At 43.1% G+C, this 23,930-nt stretch overlaps 1 protein-coding gene across 2 annotated transcripts; it reads left to right on the forward strand.

Annotated features, from left to right (window-relative positions):
- The first annotated feature begins 7,791 nt into the window (after positions 1–7,791).
- Positions 7,792–23,099, forward strand: egln2 (egl-9 family hypoxia-inducible factor 2). 2 transcript variants are annotated; one of them, XM_080459961.1, is made up of 6 exons: positions 7,792–8,138; positions 8,792–10,249; positions 19,524–19,643; positions 19,844–19,980; positions 21,051–21,118; positions 21,251–23,099. In XM_080459961.1, exons 2-6 carry the CDS (start codon positions 9,011–9,013, stop codon positions 21,301–21,303), a joined length of 1,617 nt encoding a protein of 538 aa, XP_080316087.1. In that variant the 5' UTR covers positions 7,792–8,138; positions 8,792–9,010; the 3' UTR covers positions 21,304–23,099. The 2 variants fall into 2 exon arrangements, with proteins under 2 accessions (XP_080316087.1, XP_080316086.1); XM_080459960.1 differs by having other exon boundaries at positions 7,810–8,138; positions 19,524–19,558.
- Positions 23,100–23,930: the final 831 nt, after the last annotated feature.

Here is a 23,930-nt window from a genome sequence, read left to right on the forward strand (position 1 = left end):
TCACTAAAATGCTCCTTTTGACAACCTTGTGAATGCTGAGTTTATCTTCAGCACAAATATAAAGTATCAATCAGCAAAAGACTGAAAGCGAGTAAGATAATGAAAACAGGCTCATCACAACCAAATGGAACTTGTAGCGGTGCCCATGTTGATGCTTCAGTGATTAATGTAACACAGCTTTTTGCTGGTTATGGTGCGTTACACTGTCAGCCGAACAAACCTTTAAATAGCAGGTTACAAATACACTAAGCTAAACCACCCTCCTCTAAATCGCCGTTTCTGCGATTAGCCTTAAATCTTGGTGGTGTTGGTTTTTTAATGCAGCCCAGGGTCACCTTTGATGTTCTAACAAAGGCCAGTGTGCACTGCCCACACGTGTCTAAGCATTTTAACTGCAGACAGAAAATTCTTCTGCATCGCTGTGAGCTATTTTAAGGAGGGCGAGCGGCACAGTTGATCCTCAAATTCCCTTGCCTTGCCACTTCACCAGCCTCGATCCCGCGCCTGTCCTCTGTGTCATCGGTCTCTTTCTTCTTGCCTTCGCACGCGCCGACTTGACATCTTTCCTTCCTAACTGTTTTTCTATAGGTTCAATAGGTTTACAAAATGGGAAATCTCTTCACTCTAAACAGCTCCATGACTTGACTGACATACATTGTGAATTTGGAGCATCTTCAAATTATCTGCACCGTTTTTATTTGCTGTTCACCCTCTCGCCTCATAGCGAGAAGGTCGTGGAGGTCAAATCTGGGCGAGGCATCTTCTTCAAGTTCAGGGGTTTGCATCTTCCCTGTGTGCGGGTTTTCTCTGGGTACTGCAGTTTCCTCCCGCAGTCCAAACACATGCATGTGAGGTTAAGTGTGTGATGGACCCGCCCAAGGCATGTCCTGCCTTGCTCATAGTTACCCTGTGATATCAAAGATGGATAAGAAATAGCGTCATAGTCCTTGTGCATGTCTCATACTTGTCTTGACTTTTCTTAAAGAGTCTCAGCCAAACCTGAACATGTGAGTTCATGGTGGGCGAGCAGCAAGGGCTGTCACTGAAAAATAATAATGAGAAAATGTGTGGGTTTGAACCTGGGTCAAGCCTTTTTGGGTGTAGATTGCATGTTCTTTGTGTGTGTCAGGGAGGGTTTCTCTGGGTACTCTGGTTTCCTTCTGCAGTCCAAAAATATGCCTGTGCTGGGATGGCGATCTGTCAGGGTGTACTCTGCCGTCACCCATCGCTGACCCATAACATTAATGGATGGACGGGGAAATGAACTTTCAGCATGTCGGTCTGGTCGTCATCCAGCAGCATTCGGTTTAATATTTGCTCAATTTACTTAATGTCAGATAACAAAATGATTCGTGAACTGAAAACGCTGTATTTATATGGTCAAGAATGATTAATTATCTTGTGAATGTTTATTTGTCCACTGTACGACAGTAGCAAGTGTCAAAATGCCTAATTTTATCCGGAAAATGTCATGCAAATCTTGCATAAATCCAGCAAGTGCTGAGCGAGTATCGTGCAAAGGTGGAGCAATTATCATGCAAACGTCATTTAAATTTGGAGGAAGTGTCAAGAAGTGCGACAAGCTGGCAGCATTTGTGCGACATATGCAAAGTGCCTGAATCCAAGTCACTAATTTGCTAATATTCTCACATCTTTGTGTCTCCAACTTGTCACAAGTGTCACTTGAGGCGACGCAGGCGCTTGAGGAGCTGTTCCATGACTTCCTCATTTCACAATTTTAGCATCTCCACCTTCCAGCCTGCTTCTCAAAAGCCGTCCTTCTAATAGTTTCTCACAGCATCTCCTCTTTAGCTCCTCTTAAATAAAACAAAACAAAACTGTGCATGGCACCCAAGTGCTGTTATCTGTTTTTAAAGTGGGACTCTTTGTGCTGGCGTGACAGCCATTAGATTTGTCATGCATACAGCAGCAGATATTGCCAGTATAATAGAAAAGTAGATAAAACAACAGATATTTGTGTTAGGATACATGTGATTTAGGCCTTGAATATTTTACTTAAACTATTTTTTCCAACAATTGCCCACATTTGCTGAAATCTGTTTCCATCAAATCCGGAAGAAAGACACAAAAAAGCAAAGTAAGCAAGCCTACTAATGGGCCCCAACTGTGTGTTAACGCTTTGTTATCCTCTCTGCTTGATATCTGCAACCAGAGGAAATAGAGGGAGAGAGATAGCGAGAGGGGGACAGAGAGGACGAGACGTGTATACGTGCAGAGCTGCACTAGTCTGCGTTACACAGTCTGGGGGATTCCAGCCAGCTGCACTGGGAGCACTGACCTTGGCAAAGAGTACACTGTTTTTCAGTCCCAGGGACAAACAAGTGTTAGATACGAGTGTCAACCGGTCAGCAGACCAATGATTTACTGACATAAATACATTGGGAAGGATTACTGCTAACCAGGTCGCTAAACGACGGGGCAAATACAAATACGTTTCTTAGAAGTTCAGTTTTCAAGCTGATTTATGTGAGCCTGTCGCATGTCATTACAAAAACACTCTTAAGTCATCCTATACCATGCACAAACACTACAGGATACCGGATGGGAAGCGGTTGTGGTTATTTAATGCTGCAGGTGTGGGAATGTGTTTGTTTTTGACGCTTGTTTTTTCCTCCAGTTTGTCCCCCGATATCCTGGAACGTGGGAGCCCTGATTTATTTTGAGGCGTTTTCTCTGATCGTAACGCTTAACGTGGTCCGTGGAGGTCACACCGAGAACAAAAGGGTTGCTCACACGCACACACACGTGTGTGTTATATCACCATTGATATCTGCTCTGTTCAGATCCTCGTTGAGTTAGCTGCAAGATGTTGGTTCAAGATATTAAATCTGATATGTTTGAACACCTTGCACAGTGCAGGAAGTCGCGTCTCTCTTCCAGTCAAAGCCAAACAATGTATCACCACTCGTCTCTCACTGCTCGGAAAACAAGGGTATCATTTTAACAGCAAAAACTGTTTGCTTGCCCAGCAGCTATAAAACTTTGAGGGGATTATGAAATTGTTTGTCAGCACTATTTACTGCGTGGGATGTACAGTATGACTAAGAGAGAAATAATTTAGTGAAACTCATCTTTAAGCCCAGGATACCATCTTCTCTAGTTTATACACATCAGTACTTGATTGCAGTTGTTTTTGTTTGTTTGTCATTTGATTGTGGACTTTGCTTGAACAGACACTAACTTGATGCCTGGAAATAAAAGCTTGTAGGTTTGAATTGCCTCTCTTATTTAGGATGTGCTGAGAGCATGCCCATAGTTGACACATTATCTGATCCATCAGCACTTTGTGGGTCAGTCTGGTTCGGTCATTAATTCCAGATGAAGTTACATCAGTTAGTTGGAAGTCAAATGGGCGGTGCACAGGTGATATATAATCCTGTTGGAGTTAATCAGTCATTAATGTGTGCTATTTTCCATTACAGGCCTCCAATCCATGCGCTCCCGTGAGGGCGACACAGTTTTCAGCAGTCATGCAGAACTTTGCCTAACACCCCTTGATAGAAGAAAACTGAAGAAAGAGAAGAAGCAACAAAACGTCTCAGACCATCACATAGATCGCTCTTATCGAGGTAAACTACAGTTTATTCCGGGGGTGCAAATACATTTTTGACATCATGGAGGCACGCTAACATTGATTAACACTGACTGACACCTCGGAAGACGGACACAACTACGACGACAAGTACATTTCAGCCATCGTAACTGTATGATTCATTTTGTAATATTAATTAGTTACTAACCCATTACTGTTCGAAATAATGGTGTTAAAGTAATGACAAATTTTGGAACATGCTATCCCAAACCCTGTTTATCCCCCCCCCCCCCCCCCCCCCAACTAGAGTTGACCTTTGAAAAGGCTGCCTCAGAGTCACACACCTCTTATCATGTCTTATTTTTCCAACTCAACACTAATAAAATGTGTCACGTCTCCATATCAGCAACAGTAAAACATATTGATGGTCCTCGTTTGTCTCGAAATGTCAATAAAATGACCTTTCACCTTCATATGGCCAAAACTGTGCGTTAACTTGTGTAACTGAAATAAGTAGCAGAACGTCGCCCCACAAACATTTTCCTAATTCTGAGCTATTTTCTTTTTTTTTTAACATGTTTCTATTCACGGAGATGGAAAGAGTATCTAATGATTCTACTTGAGTAAAACTACTGTTACATTGTGTAAATTGTACTCAATTACAAATAAAAGTTACAAAAATGTACATACTGTCCTCAAAAAAAAAACTACTCATGGGCTTAGTTACTTTTTAAACACACTGAATATTTTGTCAATAGTAGAGATTCATTTCAATTTACAACTGTATCTATATTCAAGGCACAATTCTCAGGAATATAATGGAGCGTACCAAAAATACACTGAAGTTTGTTGATTAACAAATACAACAAATGTAAACAATTAACGATTTTCTGTGAAAAGAATATGTATAATGCATTAGCTAACAAGAATACAATTTGTGATATGAATGAATATTCTGGGTGTATTGAGTAGGGACATGGGATTTTAATAACTGCATGATAGATCAAATGGTCTGACTTGTCCTTATATGTGCAAATTACTGCTTGAAAATCCTACTCCTAAAAGTAGAAGTACCCAAAATGATACCTGTAGCAATGTGAGTATATGTCCTTCGTTACTTCCACCTTTGGTCATTTCAAGAGTTTCACTTCACTTTTTGTGGACACGGGACACATTGACACCTAGTGAGGTTTTTATTGAGTGTAAAAACATTGACACGGATTCTCCGCGCACAACTCGTCAAATCAACAAACTGCCACAGCCTGATTTTATAGGATCTTGTACATGTGTCAGATTCTCTAATAGTGTGTACAGCTGTGAGTGTTGCCCTGCTGTTAGATGATACAGCTGTGTTTAGAGTGTTTGAAAGAGAATGTTGACGTCTCGGTTTTCACATGCCGCGAGGCGAAAACTTGGTTATATTTTGATTCCTGGCTGGTACAACGTCGCTGCTCAGCAGGGTTCAGTAACCCGACAAACATGCGGTCAGACACAATCAATAGAATGCCTGATGGATCTTATATAAACCTTTATTGCCTGTATTATTTGGTATTAAAGACAATCTATTCTGATTCAGAGTAGGTTCAGATGAGAAGATCAATGCAGCTTGTGTGTTTATGAGGTAAATGTGTGACGGTTAGTGTCATAGTATTGGACTCTATTCTCCTGTCGGAGACTGAGACTATCTGCCCTCCCGTTCAACAGTCTGACCACACAGTGTTTTCAGTGTGTGGCTTCAGGCTAATTCTGGTGAAAACGAGTCAAATAAAATTGTTGCCGGGAATCGATGTGACGTCGCAGGTGCACAATAAACATGGAATGCGTATCACATCCAATATCCAGCATCTCTAACTGTTTCTCACTTTTACCCGTCGATTTTTTTTTCCACAAGCAGATTTGCTTCAATGCATTTTCTTAAATATTCAGCTTTTGTTAGAATTATTCAGAGTATCCAGAGCTCCAACATAGTTTGTTTTTTTCAGTCTGATCAGTAGTGTACTATGTTCATGAGTGGGGTTAATGTACAAAATATAAGAAAAATGGGGCTCGTCAAATCTGAATTTCAACTAAACCAAACCCATCTAGAGGAGGCGAGAGAGCACCGAGCTGATGTGTCCGTCTCGCGGTTGATCCCAGCTGACGATGGGTTCAAACACAGAGAGGCAGACAATCTCAGAGTTTCATCGAAGGGCAGTTTACAGTCAAAAAGTGTATGTTGTTGAACTGTGGGAGGAGATTGGAGTAATCCGGAGAAAACTCACCCTCACAGAGGGAGAGCATGCGAACCCCAGATTTTGCATCAAGAGAGCTGAAACATTCAGCTTCTATGTCAGGTCAGAGTGGGTAACTGGAGGAGCCCTTGAGTGTATCGACAGTAGTACCTCTTGTACCAGCCTCCTACTCAGGAAGAAAAAAACACCAGCGGCTCAAATCATCACACAGTATTAAATTATAATACATGTAAAAAATATAGTTTAAAACTGATGTGTCAACTGTTTGTTGTTTTCTTAATCTAATTGGCTGCCTCACAGTGTTGTCAAGACTGTAGTGTTTCCTATATGTAGTCCATCAGGGGCACTAAAGCCTCGGTTTCCAAGCCTGCGTATGTTAAAAGTCACATCGTCAACATACCGCTGATGTGCATTTACGCTAATAACACACCCGCATGTGTACGTGTTGATATGTGATCCCCCCCAGTGCATTATGTGGCTGCTGACCTGGTTTCTCTATAGGCTGACATGGCGCTGCATTGAAGGCACAGGGCTGGACATGGCGTGCCAGTGTCGTGTCAATACATTCTGTCCCTAATCCGTCAGGGTGAGGCGCTAATCCAGTGCCCTGACCACTGGACTGGACTTCATGACAGCATATTACCTCATTTCCTAATGGCCAGGCAAAAGTGGGTGGACCATAGTATGTCCAGCGTAAGCAGAATCAGCAAGACTTTGACTTAGTTTTGTGGTCAGAGAAAGTCTGAGATCATCGGGTGAAGCCACCAGCCAAAAGTCTATCGGCGTAAACGGCTGTAAATTATATAATCCTTGGCTGTGACCAGCATCTAAAAATGTAATAACCTTTACCGGCAGATAAGGTGTTTATGATGTCATTACAGCTTGCATATTTATCTTTTTAGTCAACTGTCATTTATAATTCTGGGTCAATTTTTTATTGCAGGTCTGGACATTCATTTACTTGTTGAACGTTTATTAAATTGATATTGTTTGTTAATTTACTATCAAACTTTAATTTGATTTTCTTTTGTGTTCTAACATTGTTTATTAAAGCGTGGATTAGTTGAACAACACCAGAGAGAAAGAGGAAAATCGGGCGTCCTATTTTCACTCTGTTGAGACTCTCCTCTCCTCCTACTAATTGAAAACCTGCGTTAATGTCATTTGTTTTATTTCACAATTTGAATATTTTACTATGTTTGCAGTTTCTTATAACTGAGCTGCATGAATCTGAGAGTTCATGTGACACATTTTGGGATGGAGTGAATAAACAACCTTCCAAAACTGATTGTCGGACCCAAAAGACAAATTTTTCTTAGAGAGAAAACATTCAAAGTGTAAGAGAACATATTTATATGTAAACTTTTTCGTTTGTACTTCATTACAATAAGAACAATTTAGTGGTTAAACTTATCTGTGTTTCCATTTGTTCAGGGTTTTTTTTTCTTTAGTTGGTGGCAGTTATTGCTGTTCAAAACATATCGCAACGAACTAGTAATGTATGATAAGTAATATCATGGTTTATATCAATGTAATGTTTACCTTGCTACTTTTAAAATCTACTGGGTACACCAACAAATTGTACTCATGCTCAAACATTTTTATTTTTGTCTGAAAAAAGTTTATTTGGCATTGGTTATTTTATAATGAGGTAATTTCTAGAGACGTTGTTTGTTGTCTTATGCAAATGAATGAAATAGCTATTGATAATGTAATTAACTGTGGTTAAAAATCAACCAATACTTTGAGTAGTTTTGGAGGAGAGTACTTTTTCTTGATTACTTTTTGAACAACATTAATTTCACTTGTAATTGAATGCAAATCGGTACAAATGCCCCGTTTTTGCTGTGCATCTTTGTTGCTGCAGCACTATTGAACAGTAATAATTATATATTTTTTTAAATGTATTTCCTGTCATTATTAGGCCAGCATTGTGTTGGTGCGGCTGAAGGTCGGCTGTTGTGGCGAGTGGTCACGTGGTGCGTTTGCACGTAAACGAGAGCGAGAGGAGGAGGAGGTGGTGGTGGTGGAGGAGGAGGAGGAGGAGGCAGGGTGGCGGAGGGAGGCAGACACCAACTGGGGGCGCCGCTCATTGACACGAGAGGCGCGTTTTTTCGCCATTCTCGGGACCTCGTTTGACTCCCGGCCTCTCCTGCGGGCCCCCGCGGAGTTTTTTTTTTTGACGTGCCGGGTCGGCGTTGACCGCCGCTCATCCCCGGGACGTTATTTTTACGCACGGAGAGGAGTGGATGGGACGCGCACGCACGAGCAGGACAATCCCGGAAATAACATGCGTACTCTCCGCCTGTCACGTACGCTTTGCTGAGGATTTGCGTCGCTGTAGGCTGCCGTAGGTAAGAGACCCTGTCTGCACCAAAAGAAAAAACCGTTTTTTACCCGCTTTTCTGTCCATTTTAGACCCACATTTAACTTATATACACTCCCGAGGTAATATTTCAACATAGTCCATACATGGACGTCAAGGTGTGCTCAGTTATTGAAGCGGAGGCTGCTAAGTTGGTGATCAATGGCAGACAAAGACGAAATATAAGTGCATTTTCATCCAAATTAAACTCAAATTCATATTGTGGACGCGTTGGTTTTACGCACTAATGCTGTTATTTAGTGCCGTATTCCACCGTTTATACAAATTCTGCATCCATATGGCAGCAAAAGCGAGTTGTTAATGTCATCCTTTATTCTGTGTACATTTAGTTGAATGGGAGTCTAAAGCTTCAGTAAACCTTAACATGATATTTATGTGAAATTTAAAAAATGTATGTATTGAAACCTAATTTATAGGGTACAACCCTGCTATATGGCGCCGTGAGTTGTTTTTTTTTCTTTAGTTAAATTAAAAAAAAATGGCAGACAGGAATTACCCACCATAAAACCTTGGCATTTGTTATAAATATAAACATTGTGGATTTATTTACTTTATGTCACTGTGACAGGTGGTCCGCCCTGTGCTAAAAATAGCTAAAGTGTTTCATTTCACTCTCCACAGATATCAAGCTCAAGTCTACAACAACAAAAATGTTTATAAAGCGGGGAGCAGGCCTCCAGTTTTAGTCGTTAACCCGGGATTAATGGGCGAGTTGAGTCGAGGTGGAGCGGGACATGAAAGTTGCGGCGCGGCTCATGTGCACGAGAGAAGGCAGCGGCTCTGCTAGAAGATGAGGCCAGGACGTGGAGTACGTGCGCACCCGGCACATGACGACATGAAATGGAGAGTTTGGGACAGACGGACCTTTTAACCCCGAGCTCCTCCCGCGGACCCGTCGCTGTCTCAGCTTCACAAGAGAGACGGACAAGCGAGCGGCAGCAGCAGCAGCAGCTCGCGTGCACTCCGTCAGAGATTAACCACGCGTACCGGGCGGACATGGGGCTGAAAGGATTCTGCGCGGCGCCGGTGGGGAGCCCCACTGCCGCGGAGCTCCTGGCGGGTCTGGCCTCTCAGACCGACTCTCCTGGGATCACCACGCCGACGAACCAGTCGAAAACCGGAGTGCCGACCTACAGCAGTGGGGTGGTGTCTCCCTCTGCCACAGTGGAGGGCAACCACTCTGGCGTGTTGGCTCAAACCCCCAACGGTTACCCTGCACAATTAAACGGGGACGCCCCGGTGCACCTCCTCACCAGCAGAGCCTGTCTGATGGAGAACGGGGACTGGACTGCTCATGAGAAGAGCCCTTTAGTCATGAGGAGGATGAACGGGGACTTGAAAGCCAGGCAGCCACAACAACTGAAAAGGAGAGGTGGGGAGAACCGGGACATGGGCTCAGATCCTCTAAGTGGCTCTGGAATAGGGTCAGCGGGGTTAGGAAACTCTGCAGACCCTGCTTTTGCTTCGGAAGACTCGGACTGCAAGCGGCGACGGTTGTTAGATGGAAGTCTTGCTAATAAATCTTCAGAGGCACCCAGGGTGGCCCGGGCAGTCGCCCCAATTACAATCCCTGTCAACTGCAGCAACAACTCCCACAATAGCCTAACTAGTGCTTTCGTACCTCCTGCTCTTCCTCCCAACCAGCACAACGGGTGCAGGGTGGCATCCTCAGGCCCGCCAGCAGTGCCCGGCCAGTCTCGCCCCTGTGGGGCTAACGCCATCCCGACCCCAGCTAGAACCGGCTGGTCGGCTGAGCGCATAGCCCGGCAGTGCATCGTCCCGTCCATGAAGTGCTATGGCATCTGTGTGAAGGACAAGTTCCTGGGCTCCGAGCTGGGTGACAGGGTCCTGCAGGAGGTGGAGGTCCTAAATAGCAGTGGGAGATTCCAGGATGGGCAGCTGGTGCGCCAGAAGAGCATTCCCTCGAGGAACATCCGGGGCGACCAGGTCACCTGGGTGGAAGGAAAAGAGCCCGGGTGCGAGGGCATCGGGGCTCTGATGGCTCGCATCGATAAGGCCGTCATGTACAGCACTGCCAATGGACAGCTGGGGAACTATGTCATCAATGGACGCACCCAGGTGAGAGGAGCTGGCAGGGAAAGGATTTATTATTTCTCACCTAAAAATGCGTTTAGTAAAACATTTATTACACTTTTATCTGTTTCATGACCCCAAAGCAATTATTTGCACACGTCTGTTATTTTCTAAAACAAATCTATATGCTTATCTATAGTGAAAGTTGCAAAACACTCAACCCTTGGATAAATGCACACAGTTTGTTCAGTAGTTCTGCCTTTCAATAAGCCTTTGGACTTTTGTAATATTACATAACTGTTTGGTCTTTTTTTATCTGTCGTCAGCGCAATCTATCACTTAATCATTAATGTTTGAAAAAAATGCTCCAACTGGTCTTTTTATTTTGGAGTTTGCACAGTACCTAATAAATTTTAGAGAGCTAAAAACATGTTTTCCGATGTAGAAAACTTAATAGACCTTCTTCTGACAGATGCTTAAGAACGTTAAAAAAAAATTTAACTGATTATTTTTGGTATCTAAAATTTTTAAATGTATATTTGTGTGGCTGTAATGGCTGCAAACAAAACACCAGACCATTTTGAAGTATAGGAACTCTAAAGTTGTTTTTGGTTGGTTGTGTCTCGTCTGTTGTGCCTTATCTCTGCTTCAGTAATGTTGACATGTGGGCACAACACACACACACACACACACACACACACACACACACACACACACACACACACACACACACACACACACACACACACACACACACACACACACACACACACACACACACACACACACACACACACACACACACACAGAATGTCAGGATGAGCCCTGTGATTCTCTGGCACGTGGGATGGGGGTGGGGGGTCTACCCTGGCCGGGTGCCTGAGAACAGGCCTGCCTAAATTTGCCCCAGTCCGAACTTTCATACCGCTGAGGAACCTTCATTTCTTTTGTGTGTGTGTGTGTGTGTGTGTGTGTGTGTGTGTGTGTGTGTGTGTGTGTGTGTGTGTGTGTGTGTGTGTGTGTGTGTGTGTGTGTGTGTGTGTGTGTGCGTGTGCGCGTGTGCGTGTGTGTCTGCTTCCTGTCATTGTGATTGAGTTAGTCAGGATTTGGTGTCATGGTCTTTTCCTATCAGCTGTGAGTTAACCATCACACGTCAGTCTAGACGCTCAGTCTTCTTCTGCCTCTGGGTTCAGTCAGGATTTGCAGCGTCCAGACAGGAAAGATTGACATGGTTTCAAATGTGTATTAGTAGTACACATATTACTATAATATTATAATAGAAAGAGAACCAACACCTCTTGCGAGGTCTATAGCTGACACCAGACAATGTGACAAGTCTGTCACATTACTTTCTTTATGCACTGATTTATCACCGTCTGTACAGTAGGACTGTTTTTTAATAGTAGCAAGAAGGTGATCACAAAAAACATCATGAATTGTGATATATCAGACAACGTTAAGTTTGCGTGTGTTACACGTTTGTAAACTGTTGTTAAATCCAGGAGAGCGTTTGATGTATAACGTGCCTGATCTGACCTGCTAAGTAGCCACATTAGTGGTCCCAGTGGAGACATTAAGTGGAAGCAGGTACCTTTTAATCTGGAAAACACTGGTTTACTTATGTGGTCTCTTAATCAGCAGACTACTAAATGAGACATACAGAAATATATGTGCGACAAATTGTCCAGTACTCTTACTAAGTGTCGGGAATCAGGAGATCCTTTTTTTTTTCTTTTTTTTCCCCTGTCTCCACAGTTGGTCTTCAATGCATTGACTTGCAGTGTGTTTCCCCTCCACCTCCCAGACTGTTTACCCCTCAACCTTTCACACCCCATCTGTGTTACACCACACACAGCACCTTGCCCTCTGAGCACATTTAGTCATTTAAATAAGCTGGAGACTGTGTTTATACGAGGGCCTGTGGACCTGCTGCACACCAGCAGTTCAAGTGTAAAAGTTCACCCTCGCACTGGGAAAGATGAACGCAGATAAGTCAAGTAATGGCACCTTAACCCAACCGCTGAGCTCAGTGTTGCAAAGCTTACAAATGCCTATTTTTTTTCTTCAGATAATCACTTTAGAGACCAAAATACTTGTGATGTTCTTACTGTTGAGCAGCACTCAGCTGTGCATAAACTCTCTCTCACTTGTGAACCCATGAGAAGATTCCCTTTTTATCTTTTGACACTTTAAGCTGCAGCTTCCGCTCATGACTGACGCGGATCTGTGGAATCAATAACGTGTCAATCGTACCTCGGTTGAACTGTCTGCTTCGTGTTCAGAAACCCTTTTATATGCAAAAAAAACTTTACTTCCATTCAACTTGTTAATCTTCAAGTTGCGCTCACGCTGAGAATACTTTTGCTTCAGTTGAATGTTTCCTCACTCTTTGCAGAGTTTGCATGTTGTCCACACTCTCACTTGTATGGAGGTTCATGGGCTTCGTCTCAAAATCCAGAAAGATTTATTTGGAGTTACCTGCCAAGCGATTACCTTGCCTTTCACCAATTGTCAGCTGGGATCGTTGCAGCCTTTAGTTGGTGGTCTCGTAGATGAAGGACTTTAATAGCCCATTCAAATGACATTACTATGAAATCTGTGGATCCTACTTTTTGTAATTGCCTCATTTGCAGGAAGAAGCACATTGATAAAGTTTATTCCGGTGGATCATGGAATGAGTTTATCATTTTTGACAGATCATGGAACCATTGTGCCATGTGTATTTGCAGAATGGAATTTGTTATCTAATGCTTGCTAAGTTGTCATGGCCAAACTGACTAATTCTGTGGTAAAATTGTTTGTTACACCCCTTAACACCAGCCTGTTCTTAGGACTGATCCCCCCGTTTGCCCTTCATTCATTTAAAAAACAAAACAAAAAAAGTTTGTTACTGCACAGTAGAAATTGTCCTGAATGCTTGTTTCTGTGGACGAGTGCAGCAGACAGTATTATAAGAGAATGATGGAGTGGGCATGAGAGGAAGATAGAGTGGTAGGACACAAAAGCATGAGAATCAGCAACGTTGACGGTCACGTTGAAGGTCACATGTCCTGCGACAGTTACACCACCAATGTCAATTTTTCAGGTCGTTTTAGTGTCTTTTTTTTTATTTTTTTATTCTGACCTCCTTTTTCTCTCTTCTTCATATTATCGACCTCTTGCTTGGTACTTGGACAAAATATTTTCGAGCAGTTACCTTGGTAACAGGCCCATACAAAGCAGAGCTGCGTATTGTGTATGGAGGAGATGGAGAGAAAAAGAAAGAGGCTGGCAGCGCCCCAAATAATGCCTCGCCAACATTATGTAGCATTTCCAAATCTTGTGTTAGTCAGCAGCTGGATTAGTGGTTAAAAAAGGTTATTACTACAGGTAAGGACTGTGTTGCATTAGTAGTACCAAAGGAGCGAATCAGAGAGAAACCACAGGCAAGCACGGGTAGGAGGAAGACTGCAAGAAAGAGTGGAAAGAAACGGGGGGGTTAAGAGGCGAGGTGTGGGAGGATAGTGTTGTGTGAGTGAATCGGGGTGATGCAGTGGAAGCTTCAGCATAACAAGGATGTCTGCTGCAGCAACCTATCCTCAAATGCCCCTCCTAGAACTCAGCAGTACCACTGTGCAGGCTGGAGCCTGAAGTCAAACACAGCGCAGCTCGAGAGCAGCCAGCTTGTTTCTACTGATGGATGGGCAGAAAAATTCATCTGCCTATTCAGTTAAACCTGCTCAGCGTGATTTGAGACAGCCCGCAGGGTGAATGGAGGCCAGTTAAGGAGTTGTCATTCGATTATTTTACATCTTTTCCGTATGTGATGGTTATCAGGGACATAGTTTGTGCATGAATGGGATTTTCTGTGGTGCCGTACCGCCCTTGTCTTTTGAGATCATTGCAGTGATCTACACGCATGCTGGCACAGGCCAGACACTTCTGGCATGGCGATCCCATGGGAATGTGTGTCCATCATATAGTGCATGGATTGTGCAATCAGAGGCTGACATCAGGAATCCAGTCAATGTTTTTTTTTTTTTTTAATCTGTCAGCGTGAGCAAAAAACTGTAAATTGACTTTATTACACAGGCATTGCAGTGGCTGTTATCAAGTCAAATTGTTATGTAGAAATGTCTTTGTGTCAAGCACTGTGAGTGGGGATCTCACATGACAGCCATCACTAGACTGCTTCAATGGTGGAATGTGAGCGATCATGTAAGCCGTATTGTGACTGTTCAAGTAGTAACATTCGTTTCCACTAAGTAAAGTCCATTAACCAAATAATTGATCTCAGTTCTGATGCTTTTCTACTGGAAATTCCAAATGACTCGGATTGTCAGTTTAAGGTAAACTGGACGTTTTGGGCTTTTATATGGTGTCGTAAATAATTAATCGTAACAAAAAATTGTCTTTAGATGGACCCCTAAAATACACTGTACACTGTACAAGCATACGTTTGTACCTTAAAATTGGATTATATATTTCAGTTCGTTAGGTTACGTTATGACTGAACACATTTGCAGTGCATACATCTTTACTTGTGCTATTACTGCAAAACATGATCTTAATTAACTTGAAGATTGCTTTTGAAAGTCAGACCTGTATATTGTAAATGCAAGTGCTTTGAGTGCGTGCATGCTCTTGCATTTACAGGAATGGAGACACTGTGTGCTTCGATCCTAACGTTAAGCGGTGACTCATGAGTGCCTTTGGAGCCACAGCAAGACTGACTCATAGGGGCAGAGTACACTTTTCCAAGTTTTTTTTTTTTTGCTTCATATTCACAGAAAAATCTAGTGCAACAGTATAAGTACCTTAACTTTCATACCAGAATATAACAAGTTGTTTTATATTCTCAAGATTTTTCTTTTGTTACTGGTGATGAGAGCAGCAGCGTCGACACAAAAACTGACATTCGGTGGATGTGCCAAGCTGACATCATGCTTCCTGGCTGATGTGATTCAGTGTCACCAAGCGGATTCTTTGTGGCCTCATGAAACTCTTACACCAACTCAGACACGCACACACACATGGATCAGCTGACTTGATAAGCTTCAACCTGTCTGATGTTGTTGTGTATACTTTAGTGAATCCTTGAATCTAATGAGAAACTGACTCTTTGGCTTATGTGAGCAATAAGTGGTGTTCACTTAGATTAAAGTGTTTTATGTGCTGCTACGTGCTTTTAAATAATTAGAAATTCATAGTTTGATCTAAGATCTTATATTCAGTCATAGAGGTGGAAAATATTTGTCGCGCTGAAGTGTCCTTGAGTAACACCCTGGGTTTCTCCCATCATTCCCCTCCAAGGACTCACATGATGCCTGTTTCTGTTGATCTACAAACAATCAAAGCTGTCCTACTGTGACCCTAGGTGTGTCGCATGCTCCCACTGCAGTAGCAGAGTTGGGTTGGCTTCATGCAAAAATGTCTGCATAGCCAAAGTAGTCAGATTTTATATGTGGCTGGTCATGCACACTACTTTAGTTAAATGGGTTACTTTTTAAATCGTTGTCTCTCTTGGGGAAATTCCTTCTCTTTGCATTTAACTCATCCTATTTATAATTAACCTTAACTATATGAAGCAGCCCGGGGAGCTGGTGGGGGATCCACAGTGGGGACCTGTGACCTTAGACCTACACCGAGACAAAACCGCAGTCACATTGTCGGTCTCAAAGACAATTTGTGATGTGTTGCTGGTTTGTCTACTCAAGTCAACAAGATGTCCACTTTGCTCCAGTTGGCTCAGTCGTAGGAATAGATGACACAACAATTGCAGAAGCTCTTGGCCAATACATGCCGAGGTACTTTATTTAACAAACAGGTTTTCACCATTCACTCACTGGAACGAGGTACAGAGAGGAGAGAGTGCGAGCTGCCCGAGAGAGACCCCTGTAGTGTAATATATGACTGTAGGGGGAGTCTCACAGCTCTCTAAACCTATAGCAGCTTCACTAGAAAAGGATCCACAGTGAGCATTGTATATGAACCTTGAACAGCGACCCTCTTACCTGTTTGTTTGTATAGAGACAAGGAGCCATCAGTTTCCCCTCCTCAGCCATCATTTTAACAGAGAGGGTACTTTCACTGAGATCCTGTTACAGGGTAAGGAATGATGCCTGGCAGCCAGCTGGTTGGCGACAGTTCCTGTGAGCTCAGGTCTTAGTCTCAATGAGTGAATGAATGGATGAGCAGACATGGCATGACCCATAACCGTAGTGGGCACCGCAGTCCGGTATGCTTTTCATCTGTCCCTGCTCCAACACGCCTGCATTTAAGAAATGTGTCATTACAAACGTCTGCAGGAAGTCCAATAATAAAGCAGTCATTGCAATCATGTGTTGAAGCATTGAGACATCGAAACATACTGCACTGTACCACCTCTGACCGTCAGGGTCAAGATATGTGACATTTGGCTGCAGGACTTAATCTTTTGTCCTTGTAAGTTACTGAAAGAAGGTCATTGAAATGTGTGGAGGTACGCTGAAAGGTTTTGTATACAGATAATGTAATGAACATTTTAAAAAAAGAGAGAAGAAAACACATCTTCCTAGATTACGTGCCTATCTGTGTAGCTTTTCATCTTGTGTGTTTGTCGTGTGGTTTTACCGCTTGTGTTTTGTGGTCTGGCATTTTACTTGTTAATTACAGTTATTGAAACTGTTAGCAGTCAGGACAGAGCCGTTTGCAACAGGAAACAACACACTTAACTGAGTCCATGCTCTCCCAAAGTAATTCTACATCTCCTTATTTAGTAAAATGTCTAAAATGTTTGTCACTGTTCATTCTCTCTATTCAGACATCAGATAAACACATAATTCGTACTGGATTATCTTTGGAAATGACAATAAAGTCATTGAAACCTTGAAACTGTTCAGCAAGAAAAGAAACCTTAGAAATGCAATGTGAGTGCTTATATCCTTTATTTGAGATTATTAAGTTGTCAAAATGAAATAACCTAATTATGAAGTCAGACTATCGTGCCAGCCAGTCATTGTAAGTGTCATTTCTCTATTGTTTGTCTGAACAGAACAAACGCTTGTCTGCTCTATAAGACACGTTGTATCCCCATAAGATGGAGCATCAACTCTCTTCGGTTTGGTACAAGATCAGTGGCAGAAGGTGGCATGTTAACGTGACAGTGACAGCAGTGTGCGAAAAGCAGACTCTTGTTTAGTATTACTTTCCATTCACAGCTCGTGAAGTGATTGCAACGTCAGCAAGTTCTGCGAGGTCGCTTCCATGTATGTTCTTAGCCATTTTACTTGAGTAAATAGGTAGTTATAAATCCTAAAAGTCATACAGGGTTAAAAAGCAAGTACGTTTTAGAAAACATTGCTTAATTGTGTTATTGTTGGTTTTGAAGTTACTGTAATCAGTGTGGCTGTCAGTAGGGATCTGTTGTTGGCTAAATCAATTTGCTTTCACAGAACCGCTTTGAGAATTTGAGCTGGTCTGTTTTTGCTTTTCTCTCTGAATCATCCAGTCTTTGCTCTCAGTGGTCTCGTAGACATTTCCAGGGGCCACACGCATCCCGGTTCGTAGCAAATGTTGTCCTGAATGAAGGAAGCTGCTCAGACTGACCTGCCGGATAATGTGATCAGCTTACGTCCTCTGACATTGTAAATGACAACAGTCGTGCTTGTAAGGATCGTTACACGCACACACATTTGTTTTCCATTTGATTACATTCAGTATGGTCATCTTGACGCAGAGAGTTTGTTTGGCAGTCGAAAGCGAAGGAGGGGGGGAGGGGGGTCGGGAGGTTAATGAGCTCTGACTGCGAGCGTCGGCCGGTAATGAGAGCCGACAATGGCGGCTGAGCAGAGTCACACGCAACAGACTCACTTGGCTGCGAACGAGGGACGAGGCGTGTGCGCCGACTGAGAGCCTCCTGCACAAGCGCTGCTGTCACTCTTTGAGTTTTCACCAACAGCACAAGGCCGACTGTGCTTGTTTTCGATATTTATCTGAGCACTTTCATCTCTTCAGGGTTAATACTGGCAAGCTGCCGGAGAGGCATAGTAAGATCGATTCTGCAAAAGTGCAGAACCCGTCGGTCATGAATGAGAGTATCGCAGAGCTCAGCTGAAGTGATGCACTGACTCTAACGTCACACTTTTTGTTTCACATGCACAGAAATATACTGTTCAGTCGAGGCAATGGCAGCATCGTCTTTCATTGCCGGTTTTTCTTGCCGCCAAACTGCATCATCCCCAGCAAAATCCAGTGTCAGGAAGTGATTCAGTCGTAGACGTTTCCTTGCTAAAGAGACAGACTGCGAGCTTATCACAGCGGAGGCCGTCTGGATTGATGTGTCACTGATGTGTCTTTGAACAGAGCTCACATTAATCCTGGCACAGTCTCGTCCGTTTGTTTATGGTACATGTTTGGTCACACGGTGTTGGAGTGGCCCCCGGTCTGGAATGTGCATTGACTGAAGAGCGTGTGCGTAGATCTCAGTTCTCCCGGTCTCCCCAGAGAAAGCGGCGCTCTTTTTCCTTCAACATTCAGACGTCAAGCGGGGGAAATACCAGCGTGAGACCATTGTTTGAAAATGGATACTGTATCTGGAGATCGTTTCTTAGCTGGGAACTGCACTTGAACCCTGACATATTTCTCTGCTGTACTGCTCTGCTCACTAAATACATTATAAAATATGATAATCGTCTTCTGTTCACTTTGCTGCAGTGGAAAAAACCTAAAATCAAGACATTGACCGATGGAAAGAAAAAGTCATATGGATCTTCTTTGCATTGGTTGAATTTCTAAACACATGCAGTTTCTTCTTTCGGTGTTTTCTGTTCCGAGTCCGACAGTGATTCCTTTAAATGACGTGTTTTCGACGTGTCTGATAGTCAGTTCCTGCACACTGATATTGTCGCCTGCCTCAGACAAAAGACGAGCGATCGTGATGTTGTCTGTTCCCATTGTTAAAAAAAAAACTGTGGCTTGATTGTAGCACCGTTACCGAACATATCTTAAAGTCTCCTCAAAGTGGAGTTTGCCTTCCTATGTACAAAGAATGCCATGCTTCAGTTATCTTAGCAATGTCCTGGATTAGAGTGTAATTTCACTCAACCACAACCTCTTCTGGAGATACTTAACAAGTGAGAATGTCTTTGTTAATAATACACTGAAGTAGTGGGGCCTAAAGAAAACCAGTCATCATCAGTCAACCATTTAGACCAAGCAGATCAGTCGAGTTTCTCTGCTGAATTTTCTTGTTGCTGCTGCATTCTCCTCCTGAAAAACCCTCCACCACAAACTTTACAATGATAGTCTTCATGGACCGAGATTAACAGACTAATTTCATTTCAATTTCCTCTGTTTGCAGGCCATGGTCGCCTGTTACCCCGGAAACGGGGCAAGGTACGTCTGCCACATTGACAACCCCAACGGTGATGGACGCTGTATCACATGTATCTACTATCTTAACAAGAACTGGGATGTCAAGGTACATTTTGTTTACAACCATGATCTGTTTAATATAGATTATCATCACATAAAGTAACTACACTTTGCAATATTACCCTTAATTTAATTTCATTCCATATGAATCATTTCAAACGGACTCACAAGAGGAAACCCTCAAATTACCGTCACACATGTGGCGGTTACATATTAAATGACTTTTGTTTGCGTTGTTGTTTGCAGGAGCAAGGAGGCTTGCTGCAGATCTACCCCGAAGGCAAGAATGTGGTCGCCAACATCGAGCCTCTGTTTGACCGGCTGCTCGTCTTCTGGTCTGACCGGAGGAACCCGCACGAAGTCAAGCCGGCCTACGCCACCCGGTTAGTACTTTCACATAAAGACACATAAAACATGGAGGTGGATTTGTATTTTACGTTTCACAGAAATCAGTTGCCATATCCAGGTTGTGTACATGGAGTTTGTTCTGTTTGAAGGGAATCGTGTGGACATGCATTATTGCGTCATCATCATGACATTCAGGATTAAACTTATTTACTATACTTTCTCATTAATTCGACCCCTCAAAAAGTGAGAGAGACCGGACCAGACGACAGTGCAGATAAACTAGGATGCACATCAGTTGAAATTTCCACGGTGCCTGTCAGAGGCTGATATTCAGTAATTGCGTCCATTGGGGACACCTAGAGCAGCGCACCCTCCTGCTGCCGCCTCTCCTCCGCTCTCCATCCGGCTGCTGGGGGGCGAGGTGGGGCCGGAGACAGGAAGTATGTGTTTCCTGAGGAGGTCGGTGGGAGGGGGGAGAGGAGGGGGGAGGGGAGGGGAGGGAGGAGGGGAGGGAGGAGGGGAGGGAGGGGAGGGAGGTTCGATTGCAGGACTCGTGCTGCCGAGGCTCAGACATGAGAGACAGGAATAAACAACACAGCCCCACAGGAGAGACGAGAGACTGGAGAGTTTGAACTCTCTAACCACCGACACGTCTCACACTCGCCACTCCTACGTACTCAACACGTTATCGCTCAACTTTTTGAAGTCATTATAAAGCATCTTTCACTTAGATGCTTTCTTTGTGTGTTATTATTCTAAATTCCAATAGCTACACTGCAGATTTGCATGAAAGTTGAACTGAGAGAGATTTTGTAGAAATGGCTTTGCTTTGCTGCTTTTGTTTTGGAAATCTAAGACTTTCAGACGGCTACTCGACTTTGCGCTTTGTGGTAAAGAAAGCATGTGCAGTGTGAGAGTTGTCGGGGGGACAAATGTGATGCCAGCACTGCAAACACGGGTGTCACAGCAGCGTCTAAATGCAAAAACAGGATTGAAAAGCTGCTTTAAATTAGTTGATCTCTAACACAATTTCACTTTTGACCCATTGTTGTACAGCGTGTTCAGAAAACGCTCCTTTTTCACGCTTTCTTCCCGTGTCTTGCAGCTACGCCATCACACTCTGGTACTTTGACGCAAAAGAGAGAGCCGAGGCGAAGGACAAACTCAAGCTGGGTAAGCAAATGATCCCGTTCCACCTTCACTCGCGTGTTCATCCACTGCATCACTTCTGGTTATATTTGGTACAGTATGTTATTTTCCGGAGTGACTAATTTGTGCGATTTGTGCTGTTTCTGGTTTCCACAGCAACGGGACAGAAAGGCGTTGAAGTGCCTGTCACTCAAATCAGCAGGACATAAATCTCATGCAATGGCCGGAGAGCACTCTCCAAGTATTATGTGCCTTCCCGAACTATTAAAGGACGTGATCACAAGGGGAGACACGGTGAAACTGTCGGCCCACGCTTTGGCCCCCGCCGCCCCGCCGGCAGATTGACTCCACGCGATCAAGAGCACAGTGGACCGCGCTGCGAGTCGGCGTGAAATAATAACTTCGCTGTCTCAACGAACAACGGATGAAGAAGGCGAACTGAAAGAGAGAGAGAAAAAGACTCCGTAGTGTTATTTGGTTGCAGTTTTTCCTGCTCTGATATCAGTGACGTTGCAATGTCTTCAGATGTCAACGTTAGATTCTGCTCTCGTGTAACTTTCAATTCAAACACGAGGAGCAGAAGTGATGGACAGATCGGAGGGGAAACGAGGCAGAAGGCGTAGAGATCAACGCCCTGAAAGTCCTCGCCGCCTTTTGTCTGGAGTGTGTGTGTGCGTGTGTGTGTGTGTGTGTGTGTGGACAGAAAAGATACTGAACAGGCAAGGCGGTGAAAAGTGATGCCGTGGCTCTTGTTCAGTCAGTTCTGTCTTCAACTTTACAGTAGTCATCTTACAAGTTATAATCAGTGCATGAGGACGACTCTACACTGTAGTTTTACTCTGTATAGCACACCGAGTCCACAAACTATTTCAGGACTTTATCAGGCTAACAATTTAAAAAAAAAAAAAAAAAAAAGTCTTCAAACAGCCTTAAAAATGAAAAAGAATCACTGAAAATCCAGCATGGATATTTTTTTTCTGTCCTGTTTTTAGTGGTTTTAGTGTGTTTAGTAGATTTCAAAGACTGAACCTGGGGTGCTCGAACTTTTCCTACGTACTTGACATGCGGCGCTCTGTGTATGACTGAAAACGCAGCTCACGCCTGAGGCAGGAGGCGGGACGTGCGGTGACCGAGGTCGAAACAGGGTTCTGAAGAAGTGGAGTGTGTGTGGTTTTTTTTTTTTGTTGTTATTGTGTGTGATTGTGTGCCTGTATGCTGCTTGACTCTCACCCTGGGCTCAACGAGACGGGAACATATCAAGGATCGCCGGCGCGTCCAACAAAACCTGCTCACGAAACCACATCACAGCGGCCGATTTAAAAAAAAAAACTACCGCAGCAGAGTAACAGCAAACAGTGCGTGAGAGAGTAATAACCCTGTCAGCCTGTGAAGGGAAGATCATCCAAACTATGAAGCACAGAGTTAAGCGTGCACTGTATGTGGGACGCAGGGCGAAGCTGTTGGCGCCCGTGGGATCGAGTGTTTGTAAATGTGTAACTTGCACATGCGTGTGACTAATTCCACTGTCTTGAAGATGATCGCGCACATTGTCTCGGTGTATGTTGATTTGGTTGAAAGACGAAAGTTATTCTTAAAGAAAAAAAGCACTTTATTGGTGAAAATGCCATGTATGATTGGTAGGAAAAAATAAAACAAATGTCGGTTAATGCCTTTATGCTGTGGATAATATGATCATTCGAATGCAATAGAAACTAAAAAGAATGAGAACAAATGGAAATTGTTTGCCTAATTATTATTTTTTTTTTATAGTATCAAATTAAAACGTGTCTCCTTTTGAATACAAAAAAAACCAACAACAACAACCCATTGTTAACTAATTTTACTGGGAATGAAAATTGTAAAGTGACTTTCAGTGAGACGAGACCAAGAGAGTATCACAACAAACCTTTTTAATGACAGACGTGATTAACCTGGGTCTCCTTGAACACACGGGATGAAAACACCAACACAATAAACTGATTGAAGAGTGTACTGTGAATATGAGGAATGTAGTCTGTGTCTTTACTGTGGCAAGAGTTTTGATTTGGTGGACAACAGCATCACTCGTTGGATGAAACCGAACGACAAAGCTGACAAAGACTTTTTTTAATGATGGGGAAAACTTACTGTTGGAGGATCGTGTCGTGGAAATGCCCGTCCCCGGGGCGGTGAGGAGCGATCGCCATCTGTACAGTTATTAATAAACCGATGCGTTATGTGACACAAACCGAGCCTGACAGGCACACGGCCAGCGGTATAGCAGACGTCACAATCACCAAACACCGAGGGACAAGATACAAATACTTAAAGTCCACCGACACCGAATCAAACAAGGATGATACTTGTGAGTATTTGTGAATATTTAATCAAACACAAATTAACTTAATTAAGTGTGTTGCTGTTAAACGTTTACGTTTGCCAGTTTGCGAAGGACAAATTCAAGTAGTTTTTTTTTATGTAGTACACTGAAAATAATTTTGTGTGAAAAAAATGTGTTTTGTTTACATAAAAAAAAAAGAAATGTAAAAAAAGAAAGATAATTATTGAGTACTTGCTTATTTTTGATCAATTCAATTGTATTTGCATATCGCCAAATACAACACAGTCAATTCAAGGCACTTCTACGGAGAAAAATTAAACAATTCCACATGAGAAATACTCCATTTTAACAGGAAGAAACTTCTCACATATTGATTCACGCACAATTTTTAAAAGGTTTTAAAGAAGTAAAACCGATTTCATCCTACGTTCCGCACAGAAAGCGTCACACTGTACTGTACTTAGAAGAGGCAGTTTCCATCAGTTTGTTTGTTTTTGAGAGTTTAAACTAAATTGG

The sequence above is a fragment of the Lipophrys pholis genome (assembly GCF_963383615.2).
Source record: "Lipophrys pholis genome assembly, chromosome: 3".
In the NCBI taxonomy this organism is placed as follows: domain Eukaryota; kingdom Metazoa; phylum Chordata; class Actinopteri; order Blenniiformes; family Blenniidae; genus Lipophrys; species Lipophrys pholis.